The 13,773-nt window shown below is 33.4% G+C and overlaps 1 protein-coding gene across 1 annotated transcript in view; it reads right to left on the bottom strand.

The window, feature by feature from the left end:
- The window catches only part of PGAP1 (post-GPI attachment to proteins inositol deacylase 1), a 72,354-nt gene that overhangs the window by 33,277 nt on the left and 25,304 nt on the right, over window positions 1-13,773 (bottom strand). Inside the window, exons 8-13 of the mRNA XM_032405677.1 lie at window positions 11,640-11,745; window positions 10,928-10,983; window positions 9,046-9,129; window positions 5,352-5,398; window positions 4,471-4,522; window positions 881-958 (exon numbers count right to left, since the gene is read on the bottom strand). Coding sequence (XP_032261568.1) covers window positions 881-958; window positions 4,471-4,522; window positions 5,352-5,398; window positions 9,046-9,129; window positions 10,928-10,983; window positions 11,640-11,745 — 423 coding nt within the window. The remainder of the gene's footprint in view (window positions 1-880; window positions 959-4,470; window positions 4,523-5,351; window positions 5,399-9,045; window positions 9,130-10,927; window positions 10,984-11,639; window positions 11,746-13,773) is intronic.

Genomic DNA, 13,773 nt, shown 5'->3' with positions numbered 1-13,773 from the left:
GTATGGCCATGAACTACTTTCCCAGACTTTTCTTCCACTACCATCCAACCCATGTGGCCATCTTTTCAAAATTAATATTTACTTATTTACTGTTTCCAAACATATCTCACATTTTCACACTTTCATGCTTGGATCTCACGGTTTCTTTGTCTCAGTAGAGCTGTTCATTATAACTTTCTGCAATGATATTACTACTGACCATCTGGAATGTAGCCAGTATAACTAAGGAACTGAATTTTTAATTTTATTAATTTTAATTGCTTTTAATTTAAATAGCCACATGTGCCAGTAGCTCCTATATTGGACAGCACAGGGCTACAATGTTTCTGATACCCATAAAAACATTAACTATCCTTTAAGGAAATTTTAAATATCACCTCATAATAAAGCCTTTCCCCATTCCATCATTCAGAGATATCTCCCCTTCTTATACCTTTAATTTATTTGCTATATTCTGATTTGTATTATATTTTTGGGTACCTCTTTTATTCTCACTCTTCCTTCTGCTTCCAAATGTTTCTCTCCCCCTACCCAACAGTATGTAGTTTTTTGAGAAGAGGATTCATGTCTCCCTCATTTGTGTGCCTCCTATAATTCCTGGCAGAGTCTTGCACATAAAAGGGTACTCAATAATGAATAGATTTTGAAAGACTAATATGTAAAGTACGTTCCCACTTTGAACACAGAGACTTGGATTTATTCTGCTTAGTTCAAGTTAGAGTAGATGATCCTAATGATTTAACAGTCTTATTAGGTGGATCACCAAACTGGTCATTGTTTTAGATAAGCACTATGCCGAACAATTCATCAAAAAATAACTTAAATATTTAGCATGAGTATCCACTAAACATTCTGATAACAACCTTAATCCATTTGTTACCTTACTTCCATGAATAGATGGTACATAAACAACAAGATGAGACAAAGATGGATAGTCTTGAAGTCTTAACGTCAGAGACTGGGGGAAAAAAGAAGGACATAAAAAGCTGATTTTATTTCTGAGGGTATACAGAACTTAAAACATGTTAAAGGAAATTATAAACACTTATTTCTTTCTTAATTGGTTATAAAAAACTGATTTCAAACGTTATATTCAGTACCTCATAAAACGCCCATGTTTACATTTTCAGGTCAATAATCCTGAAGTCAAATTCCTAATATTTTGTAAATATGGACTGCCAAAAATATTCCTTGAGCTGTATCCCTTCATGTAAAGCAAATGACATTTAATATTAAATATAATTATTTTACATAATTATTTCCAGATTCGGTATCTTTTATAATTTGTCCATTTGTTTTTTATAACATTACAATAAAATTTCTACATTTATTTTGGTAGCTAGCATATGACAAAGAGCATTCAATAGCTGATGAATGAATGAATGCTAAAAATAATGGAAGAGTTGCAACTTAATCTCAAATGATTCTGATTTAGCCCAAGCAGTAAACAGTCGCTCTCTAATGATATATATGAATATCATCCTCTGGAACTTATTCAGTAAATGACATGAAGACACAAGAAGACTAATAATGCACCTTATCAAATGAAAATCTATTTTCAAAATTAAGACCAGATCCTATAGTCTATATTTTGAGGAATAAATAGATAAGAGACTGGTCTATTTAATGAAAAGCTACAGCACCAAATACAGTTTTTAAATCCAAGGTTTTTTCTGGAAGTAGATGTGGGGGTGGCAGTAGTTATATGTGGTAACAATTTGTATGTATTAAGAAATTTCTGCAGACAGTTAACTTTCTCTAACGTTCTTCAGAAGCACCTATTGGGCAAGTTGAACAGAGGTGCTAAAGCTAAAGAACTGTGAACAAGTGGCTAACAACCTGACCAGATTCACCTGTGTTTTTTTACAACTTCCTAGGCTTCACCTCGACTTACTTGCCAAAGTCTCAGCAACAGACTAATCTGTTCTAATGTAAATTAAAAGGCCTTAAAAGGGCCTCACAAATCACAGCGACAGGCAACTGAGACCAACCAAACAGATGGTAGACAGTATGAAAGATAATTAGAAATAACCTTGGTTACTCTGTGTGGCTATCCACTCTACTAGCCTTTGTTATTTATTCTCAAGAATAGTTTTTTTCTCAAGAATTTTTTTGTAGGATCAGAATACTTTAAAAAGGTAACAGTGTCAAAAAAATTTCCTTATAAAGTTGCTATATAGTTATAATGTCAGTAGGAACTTGACAATACAATCATATTCATGAAATCATTAGGTTGACAGGTAAGATTAATATGAAGTTTGGAAATTTTTCAGTGTTTTAAGGGTAAAATGCCCTTAATGCTGAAACAACATACACAGAAAATCAAATACCAGGTTTTGATGTGCAGAGCAAAGCTATGGTGCTAAAGTATGATTAAGGCAAAATGGCTACAAGGTAGTTTTCTCATACAAGTTAGTTATCTTTAGAAAGTTACCTTTTTTGTTTTCAACAATAAATCCATTTTGGCTTACCAAATTCTTGGCCTGCTGTGCTTTGTGTTTTTAGAAACTTCTTCATTGTACACATGACAGAAAAATTCCACATGACTGGTATTTAAAAACTGAATTTACAGGTGCTTTGCTGGAGTCTTCTATTTATTAACAGTTCAGTCAGCAGCAATGCTAAAAGTGATATGATTCTCATTTGACATTACTTTTGTTGAGATGATATGAATATAAAATTCATGAAATCTTTTCACTTTAATTTTTTCTTTCTCTTCAACTTGATGGCAAAATAACTTTGTGTCCTTTTTAGAAGTGGCTAACACATCTAATTTTGATTTTCATTAAAATGGAGTTTATTTATGTTTAATAATTATAATCCTCTTCAACTGAGAACACCTAAGATTGCAGAATATTGCAATCCTTATTTTCTAAACATCCTTCTCCCATTTTCCCCCTCTAAATTTCAGTATGCTTTTAATGCTGTCTGGCAACCTCTTTCACTATAAAAAGCAAGCAGCAGCTGGAATGCCTGGATGGCTCAGTCAGTTGAGTGTCCAACTTTTGGTTTTGGCTCAGGTCATGATCTGAACATCCGACTTTTGGTTTTGGCTCAGGTCATGATTCCAAGGTCATGAGATTGAGCCCCGTATCAGGCTCCCCACTCAGCGGGGACCCTGCTTGAGACTCTCTCTCCTCTGAAATAAATAAATCTTGAAAAGAGAAAAAAAGTAAGCAGCTGGAATAGCTTGTTCTATTGTTCTGCCAGCTGTTTCTCACATTTAGAAGAAACAACACAGGGTCTAGAACTAGATGAATACACTGTTGAATCTTTGAAATTAAAAATATACATAAGGATTTTATTATTTAAGATGTAACTTTTTAAAACAGGAGCAAAGTAACATTCTATCAGGATTTTAATCATTTATTTCTTCCTCTTAAATTACAGATTAAATAGGATATACTATCCAAATTGGAAATTCAAGGAAAGATTTATGAATGATTATCATTAAGTATATCCTAGACTTTCGTTTTGCTCCTGCCTAAAAGGCTAGGATAGAACCAGTGAGAGACATTAAAAATGTTCATATGAGTCTAATCACTTTCCTACAATATTTATCTCTTGAACACAAAGCCATATGAATGAATATACACAAAATAAGGATGACTGGGTGACAGAAAAAATAACTGCAACCATTCCAAAGTCAAGTGTGAAGTAACTTGCAATTATTCATTCTATCATCATTCCCCTCTGTTAGTATAGTACAGAGCTGACTGTACAGATAAATAACAAATAACTGGACTGGGAGATGACTGGGACCAACCAGATGGCTTCACTTTCAAGTTTAAGAGGCTAGCATTCATCATGAAAAAATACTTGAAGACTGAAAATATCACTCCTGGTGTAAGATTATGAGTTATAATAAACACAGTTTAGAAATTAGAACAGGTATTTCATCAAATTTTAGAACTGTTTTATTTTCTCAACAATATTAACCTTTTGTAAAAAGACTTGCTGACCCTATCAGAGTTACTTGAGGAAATCACAAACAATTATTAAATAAATCCCACAGAGTACTAGATAAAGTAGAGTTATCCAAGTGCTTGACCGCAAAGGAATGTTGAAGTAGATCTGGAAAATTACTTTGTGTCTCTTTGAGATGCTTGCTCTCCCCTACTGTAGGTCCTCTCCCAAAAACTCAAACTACTACTCAGCTTCTATTTTAAGACAGACCATTCCAAACATACCCTCAAAATAAATTTTAAAAATTTATCTAGCTCTTGGTATGATGCTATAATATATAGGTTTAATTTTATTTAGAAGATTGTTAACTTACAGTTTTTATCTCTGCAAGTTAAAAAAAAATTGCGTGTTATTCTCCATTAAAAGAGAAAATATTTCTAAACTGTATGTTAGCAAATCTCAAGTTCATTTAATAGTTAGATGAATTAATAAAAGACCATATTCTAAAATGCCTAGAGACTCAAGAATTTTTTAGTATTTTAAAATTCTAAAGCCATAATTTACCTTAATTGTTGGCAGTAGTTCAGCTTTCCATGATAAATCAATCCCTTGCCGGCTTTGAAATGAATATGAAAATATAATTAAAGGACAAATATATTAAAATATTATAAATTATAATTAAGCTTCAGAGGAAAAAGAAACCAGCTACAGACCTATCAGAGAAAGTTCTAATGAAACGAGGTCCAATAAGTCTAATCCAATATACTCTTATCCATACAGTCCTTTGGATACAAAAAAATTGTTTTTCCTAGCAACCATTTCTATGTTTGCAAATACTACTGATATGTTAATTTCCTTTATTTTTCATTTAAAAATCAATACTATAATGTAATGTAGCAGCAAAATCAGCTTAAGAATGTATGAAGCGGGGCGCCTGGGTGGCTCAGTTGTTAAGTGTCTGCCTTCGGCTCAGGTCATGGTCCCAGGGTCCTGGGATCGACCCCTGCGCATCGGGCTCCCTGCTCAGCGGGAAGCCTGCTTCTCCCTCTCCCACTCCCCCTGCTTGTGTTCCCTCTCTCACTGCATCTCTCTGTCAAATAAATAAAATCTTTAAAAAAACAAAACAAACAAACAATGTATGAAGCTATTTTAAAAAGTGTGATTTCGGAGTGCTTGGGTGGCTCAGTCAGTTAAGCATCTGACTCTTGATTTTGGCTCAGGTCATGATCTCCAGGTCATTGGATCGAGCCCCCATCAGGCTCTGCGCACAGCAAGGAGTATGCTTGAGATTCTCTCCCTCTCCTTCTCCCTTTGCCCCCTTCCCAATATCCCTGGCTCCCTCTTTCTCTCTCTCTCTAAAATAAATAAATCTTTAATAAGTATGATTTGTATTATTTATATTGAGAAAAATGAACAATTGAGGCCCTTAGGTTCAAAAGACTTACCACATAGAAGTGCTGTTTATGCAGCCAAAAATCCAACTGTTTGTATCCTGTTGATTAATAACACAAATCACACTAAATATTATAGAAAATAATTACATAAAATAGGCAGCTTAACATTTTACTATTATATGATAGGGTTAGTAAGCATGATGGAAACATAAAATAGCAACCTGTTATTTAGAAACATTTCCAAGCTGTTTCAAAAGTCATATAGGTCAAGGGCAGGTAAAGAAGTCTTATGTCAATATAGATAGGTAAGCAAGTAACCTAGAGCAGCAGGAAGAGAAAGAGTGACCTCTCCACAGCATAATGCATAAGCAATTTTAATTTTTGAACCAACGCTTTCAGAGTTCAGCAATGTCCATGCTTTAATTAGGTAGTTACATAGTAAGTAACTACATTTTAAGTAAATATAGAAGATGAACACCTATCGGTAGACTTTTAAACAAACAGAAAAAAAAAAAAATCCAGAGTCAAGTAATTAAAAATAGCAATTAATCTAAGTATAGCTTGTTAGTTTACCACTTGAGTTCTCATTTGATTATCAGGCAAAATTTCTATGTAACTGAGAATGTGTTTGGATTAAAGCACAACTCCAAGGGCTCAAGACAAAAGCTAGTTATGACTTTATCAGGGTACCCTGGGAATGCCGCAGAGATGGTAGTGATGTTTTAACAATATTATGTATTTATCTTCAGTCATTTAAGAGAGGTATAACCAAAGACCTTCACTGCAACTTTTAAGGAAGTAGTTAAGAGCAATGCTCCAAGATCTGATGATCCAACTACTAAAATCCTACACCAAGGTATAAGAGGGTAAGAAACACTGCTCAGACAGGTACATAAAATTTTCCTTAATAAACAGAGAGGATAATGAAAAAGATATTAATCCTTTCATCCAATATTTATAAAGTCTATTCTAGAGCCATGTAATTATGCTAAGCCTTCAAGGAAAAAATGATAAATGAGGCAGACATGGTCTCTGCCCTCATGGAGCTTAAATACAATTTGAAGACATTTTCCAAGAATACAGAAAAGAAAGCTGAAAGGAAAACAAAAAATAACGTGGAATTTGTCTGCTCTTTACTGCTGGCAAAATACTTGTGTGACTTCTGTATCAGTTAACTGTGTTTCCCAAGAATAATGTGACATTATAAAGCAAGGCAAAAGAAAAGATCTGCATAGCTTAGACAAGGAACATCTAGTGAGCTCTCAAAGTTCACCCCACTTTTGTAATGGGTTTTTGCGGCTACTAAGGGAGCCTATCTTCAAAGACAGCCCTTAATATGAAAATTGTCAATATTTTATACTATACACTTCCGTATATAGAGAATTCTGACTTATTCATCAACAAATTGAAAAAATATTATTCAAGCCCACCCTAAAACACCATGTTGATGTAATCTATAAGGTATCAAAAGAACAATTCCAGGTCATCTAGCAAGCATCCCTAATTATAAAAACTGTACTGAAAATCTCAGAAAAAGTCACTCAATAATTAACAATTCCTAAAGTATACTGAAGAGAAAATGCTACTTGATCATAAAATTTATATAATAGATCTAAAGAGAAACCTATCTACAGTAAAAAATGATGCTCTCAAAGGCTGCTAAAATTGTTAGGTGAAAAACTGATTAGGAACTTTATATAGGATAGACCATGCTAATACCACCTGAATCTACTGGTAAGTCTTTAGGTCACTAAAGTGGGACAACTAGATATTGTATAACTTCTGGTTAAGTACATAGTTCTAACTATAAAATATTCTTGCCACAAAAAATTAGTGGTAATTAATTAAAAAATAATCACGATTCTAAATCTAACAACCAGTTTACAGAAAACATAAGGGATAGAAACACATGTTAAGAGATACCACAAGAGGGGTGCCTGGGTGGCTCAGTCAGTTAAGCATCTGCCTTTGGCTCAGGTCATGAACCTGGGGTCCTGGGATCGAGCCCCGTCAGGCTCCCTGCTCAGTGGGGAGTCTGCTTCTCCCTCTCCCCTGTGCTCTCTCTTGCACATGCTCTAATAAATAAATCTTTAAAAAAAAGATACCATGAGAATAGTCACCTAAACCCAGAATGTGGGAAATTCTGCAGCACATATAACCCACTTGCTTGAACAAATAAATGGGGAGATAAAGAGGAGGCCATTATAAAAGAAACAGGATCCATGAATCAAATATAACATGTATACTTTCTGGATTCTGATTCAAATAAACAAACTTAGAATTTAACTGAACAGAGGACAATTGAACATGGATTGGATATCACATGATACTAAGGAATTAATAATTAATTTTGTTGGATGAAATAATATTATAGTTAACCTGCACAATTCTTATCTGCTAGAAAACATATTGAAGTATTTAAGGATGAAATGATAAAATGCTTAGAATTTGCTTTAAAAATGCTTCAGTCAAAAAAAAAGTGAAAAAGGGATAAATAAAAATGGCAGTATTCATAACTGTTAAAGCTATGTGATAGTTATGTGAGATTTCATTATTATATTCTACTTTAAATGATTGAAAACTTCTATAATACAAATTGAAAAGATCTTTAAAATTCACCACACAACTTGATGCTAATTAATACCCATGGACCTTAAATACAGAAAAGGGATCCTCCAATAAGCCAAATGGAGAATTTGAACTTTGGCAAGGATTTTTCTCACTATAATACTGACATTCTGATTTGGAATTTAATTAACTGAGTGTGGATATTTTAAGCCAGCAGTCTAAGGTAAGGGCCAGATTCTCTTGCGATAAACTGCCCATCCAGATTTTAGGCTGGGAGATGCTAGTCTCTGTGAGAGATGCAAAACTCTGGTCATCCCACTAAAATTAGTATTCATTAGCACCTAGACCACAATGCCTATCATTTCTAAAGACTTTAGTATATATCAAATGGCAGTATCTACCAACTAAGTGACATATTAGATTCTAGTTCTAAAGAATACAAATAACCCAACAAAAGGGAGAAGTGGAAAGAAATTATGAAAAACACAAATATAAAGTGAAGAAACTTGGGAAATGCCAAAAAAAAAAAATTCAAAAAGAGAGAAAAGAACCCAAATTGGGAAAACAAGTTCCTGAAAGTAAGAAATGCTGACAAATAAATTATTACTTAAATATTCCAAATATAACAAAGGCATCCTATAGCATGTAACACATTTTTTGACAATGTCTGATAGTAGGTATTCATTAAAAAAAAATATGTAAAATCATCACTTTGGTAACTCTGAGTCTAGATAACATTTTAACAAAAAGTTACTATTTTAGAGAATGTTTGGTATAAAAAGTCCTGCAAATTTGAGTATAGAAGCCAAGAGAAAAACAGTATGTACTTCATAAAATTCCTATAGAATAGCTTTGTTTAAATATATCTGTTCTTTAAAGTACAAACAGAATCTTAGAATTAGGATATTTGAACTGAATTCCTTCATCCTAAACACAGAAGTAAGGTAGAAAAACAGGGTGAAAGACCCAAACTAGAGCCAAAAGTATAATTTAATAGTAAATTATCAGTTATAGAAACATTTTGATTAATACTTTTCAATCAAAACTGTTTTAGACAAATATTTTTCAACTTATTAGATTTAATAATAGTTCATAGCTAAAGAAGAGATCTATTAGATATTAGTTGAATCTTAAAAATAGACTTTTAGATTTACATGCAATCTACCAATTATCTTACCAGCATGGTGCTCTGACAATAGACATGAGTGTAGATTTTTCTATGATTTGCAAGAGGAAATGTAAAATATATCTTATCAGATTCCTAAAAAAAAAAAAAAGAGGGAAAACATAATAAAACTATTAAGAGAGTAGACAATTTCATCATTTAAATATACAGATAAAGCAAAAATTATTTTAATTTTATCATTCTTGGTGTTGTTGAGAACCAATATTCTAGGAGTGGGAAGAAGATACAGATGTAAGTCAGGAATATCAGGTACCCTGCAGTCCTGAATATGTCTTAGAAATAGCAGTATAGATGCATGTTTTTTGTTTGGGTTTGAGTTTTGGCCTAATGATCAACATAAAATACATTTCTTAGCTCTGTCCACTGAAAAGGCCTAGAAATGCTAGCCCACTAGCCATAAACATCTCTAGTGCCCAAATTATGGTTTTAAGACACCATTTCCCAAATAACAGGGAGAGCTCCTTAGGACAAAGCTGATTCAAGGTCTGGGGCAGGAAATGTACAAAATGAATTCAAATATCTTCTCATACTAGGTAGTGAAGAAACTATCAAAGAAAGACAACCAAAGAGCAGCTTTACCAAAAAGATTTAGGAGCCTAACTTGAAATGGCTTCTACTGGTCAAAGACAGAAGAATTTTAATATTTTAGATGGAAACACAAATATGTTTAAAAGATGAGTTCATAATAATACTAGGAGAAAAACCCCCAAAACCATTTATGATCACTGATGGAGGTTTGTGAGCCAGCTCGCTATTTCTGAAAACCAGTAAATATAAGATCCAAAGATCCAAGCAATTATAATTTTCTCCTTTTCTGATATGTTCCACTTTTGATAAATTTAGTAGACAAGAAATTTCCCAATATAGTGTTCCAGTTAATAAAGAAAAAAATAATTGAATTAGGGTACCACCATTTTTTGCATCCCCCTAAATGAATTAATGACTCTAGGCATGCTTCACCAACAGCTGCTAACATCACAAAAAAAGAGATAGTCTAGCCAAAACAAAAACTGAATCTGATCAAGCAAATGAATCTGATCCAAGTACTAAGTTACAGGAAAAGAGTAGACAAAGGAATATACTAAATGGCACTGAAGGAATGCAATCAGCAAATCAAGACTGTATGAAACTCTATATGACAAATGACTTGTTTTTTCAACAAATACGCTACAAGGAAAGAAAAGGGGTAGAGTAAGTATGAGAGATTAAAAGAGGAATAAGAGACATATTAACAAACGACAATATGTGGACATTATTTGTATTCTCATTTAAACTGAGAAACAAAAAATTTAACAGTTATGATAAAACTGGGAAACTGAACACTAACTAGATATTAAGGAATTATTATTAAATTGTTTTTTTGTTTTTGTTTTTTTTTAAAGATTTTATTCATTTTTTGACAGAGAGAGACACAGTGAGAGAGGGAACACAAGCAAGGGGAGTGGGAGAGGGAGAAGCAGGCTTCCCGCGGAGCAAGGAGCCCAATGCGGGGCTCGATCCCAGGACCCTGGGATCATGACCTGAGCCGAAGGCAGACGCTTAAGGACTGAGCCACCCAGGCGCCCCTATTATTAAATTGTTTTAATACAGGAAAATATATGTAGTTATCTTTTTAGAAGAGTCTTTATTTATTTATTTTTAATTAATTTTTTTTTAAAGTAGGCTCCATGCCCAGTGTGGAGCCCAATGCAGGGCTTGAACCCACGACCCTGAGATCAAGACCTGAGTTGAGATCGAAAGTCAGACGCTCAACCAACTGAGCCACCCAGGTGCCCCAAGAGTCTTTTTAAATATAAATACCAAAATGTTTTTGAAAAAAATACCAAATGTTTTTGAAAAAAATATTAAAAATTTCCATTGATGGTATACTTACATTGTAAGCCACATAGGTCCATTTGGACACTTTCACTGGAACCCACATAGATGTCCCTAAGGTAAAGGAAATTAATTTGTTTGGCTTGCTTTTAAAATATGAAACCATTACTTTTATTGAATGCTCACGAAATACTTCTCAATTACAACAAGATTTGAAAAAGAAGTGGTTTCCTGAACAATAGCTATTTTAAAATAAGAAATCTAGTAAGATGTTATCTGTGCTCATCATCAACTAGCATTCACATCAAGTAAAGCATTTTAAATTTATTTTGTGCCTTTACTCTAAGGATGTATCAATAAAAAAGAAATAAATTATCTTATTTTCCAAACTGAGTATAACAGGTATTATATTAACAGCAAATGATATGCTGTTAAATCAAAAGAAGAATGAAAAATGACTGATACTGAAAAGTCAAAAATAATGATAGTGTTTTACGTGACTGTCAGGAAATAGAGACATTTAACTCTATCGTTAAAACTTTGTACTTGTCATGTTATTTTCAGAACAAAATTTTTATCAGCAACATCAACTGTTTCTCTCCTTTTTCCCTTCCTTAATCAAGAACCTCATAAGAAACCATTATAGAGAAATTAATAAAACATAATAGGATTATAGTAGCTAAGTACCACAGTTTCAAAGACTTCACTAATAACAAATTTACCTAAAAATAAAACTCGATTTAAAATAAAAATATGTTATTACCACCAACCTGTTAAGTCAGAAATTATTGCTGGATTTTCCTCAAAGTGTTTTGCTGGGTGTCTTATAAAGTGGTGATTCAAAACCGACAATTTCTTCTTGGGATTTTGAGTTATCTAGAAAGAATAATGATACATTTTGTATCTTTTTATATCCATTGTGATAGTTCAATGAAACTTTGCAGCAAGTAATAGTGATAAGAGCCAACAGTTACTTATTCTGGGCCAGGCACTGTTCTAAGTATTTAATATGTTATTAACTCATTTAACCATCACAAGAGTTCTAGGAGATAATAATCCTTTTATCTGCATTTTTACTAAGAAACTAAAGCACCAGAGAAATTAAGGAACTTGCCCAAGGTCATACTGCTATTAACAGTCTGGGCCAGGATTCAAACTCAGGCAGTCTGGCTCCAGAGCCCATGCTTTTAATTATTATTCAACTAGTGCTTCTCAAGTAACAGTTAAGAATAAAACATACAAAGGTGTATAGAGACAGATGAGAACTTAAGAGATCCTCCATTCTTGTGATTCCAACACACTACTTTCCAAACTCAGACCAGTGCCAATCCCACAACAAAAAATTCACTGGTCATCAGAGAAAATATGAATTGCAACTGTCCTTCCTTGGAAACTACTTTGCTTTATCCTGTCTTACTTTCATTGTGCCTAAATATCCTTTCTTTCATGAAATAAAAATAGGATTTTTTGTTGTCTGTTTTAAAATATCCTAGCACAATAAATGTCTGCAACTTTATACCAGTTCCTCCTTTAAAGAAAAAAAAAAAGTACTTGGGTCTAAAATCCATTCAGAATCTACCACTATTCAACTCTATAGTTTAAGCACTGAGGCCCTGACAGGTAAGTGATTTTCTCAACAACATAATGAGAGAATGACAAAGAAATGACAGTGAGGACCCAGGTCTGGTAAATCTTTTCAATTCCTTAGGAAGTCACCCAGCATTTGCTTGAATATTTATTTCTAACTTGCTATTGTGAAAAATAATACATTCCAATTTTAATAATTCTTATGAGGAGGATGCTCTGCCATATTTAGAGCAAATATCTGACTCCCTGTTACTTTGATATATTAAGTTAGGGGCCAGCCCTTCAAGAAACTGAAGACTGTTACATCCCCCATCCAATAAAACATTTCTTTACAGATTAAACAACTTCAAAAACATCAATTATTTTTCATAGAACTGTTTCAAACCCTTCATCATCCTGACTGCCTTCCCTGGATAAACTCAAGTTTGTTAATGTCCTCCTTATAATACAACATACAAAATAGAATATAGTTCCTTAGGGATATCTAATTATAGTAGAAGGCAGTGGGAATTTTATCTTCATTGATGCAAACTCAATACTTCAATCAATTCAATCTAATATAAAACTAGTTTTGACTTTTTTTAAAAGCAGCCACATCTGTTCACAATCATTTAAAAGTAATAGGTCTTTTTGCCAAAATTTTAGTTAACTCAGGACTCTCCCATCCTTACTCACTCTCCAGGGAATCCATCCACTTGTAAGTTTTTCAGCTATGTCTTTTATGCTGATAACCATCAGAAATTATTCTCTAATTCTGATTCCTTTGTACCACATGTTTGGGACTAATTATGCTTATAGTTTCCCTGTATATATGTTTGCTTCTCTTCCTAATATCTTCTTGAGGGATAGCAATTATATCCTAATTTTTTATTGTCTAATATTTAGTCCAGTTGATTATATATAGTGAGTCTGTGAAACAGAAACAGAACTCAGTTTCATAGTTTGATTCTTAGCAATATTAGTTACCAAAAATTTCTCATTTGTCCCTTAAAATGTGTCTGTAAATTACTTATCTATCCAGAATTATAATTTATTACACTAGTATTAAAAATTTCATCTCAGGATTTAATGGAAAACAAGATTTATTAAAATTAGTTTTATGGGGGCTCTTGGGTGGCTCAGTCGTTGAGTGTCTGCCTTTGGTTCAGGTGGTGATCCCAGGGTCCTGTGATCGAGCCCCGCATTGGGCTCCCTGCTCTGCAGGGGGCCTGCTTCTCCCTCTCCTGCCCCCCCCCCCCCCCCCTTGTGTTCCCCTCCTGGCTGTCCCTTTCTGTAAAAAAAAAAAAAAAAAATCTTTAAAAAATAAATAAATAAATA

This window comes from Phoca vitulina, unplaced genomic scaffold (genome assembly GCF_004348235.1).
Source record: "Phoca vitulina isolate PV1807 unplaced genomic scaffold, GSC_HSeal_1.0 scaffold1, whole genome shotgun sequence".
NCBI classification, from domain to species: domain Eukaryota; kingdom Metazoa; phylum Chordata; class Mammalia; order Carnivora; family Phocidae; genus Phoca; species Phoca vitulina.
Note: the sequence above shows the minus strand (reverse complement) of the source record. Positions and strands in the feature narration are given on the sequence as shown.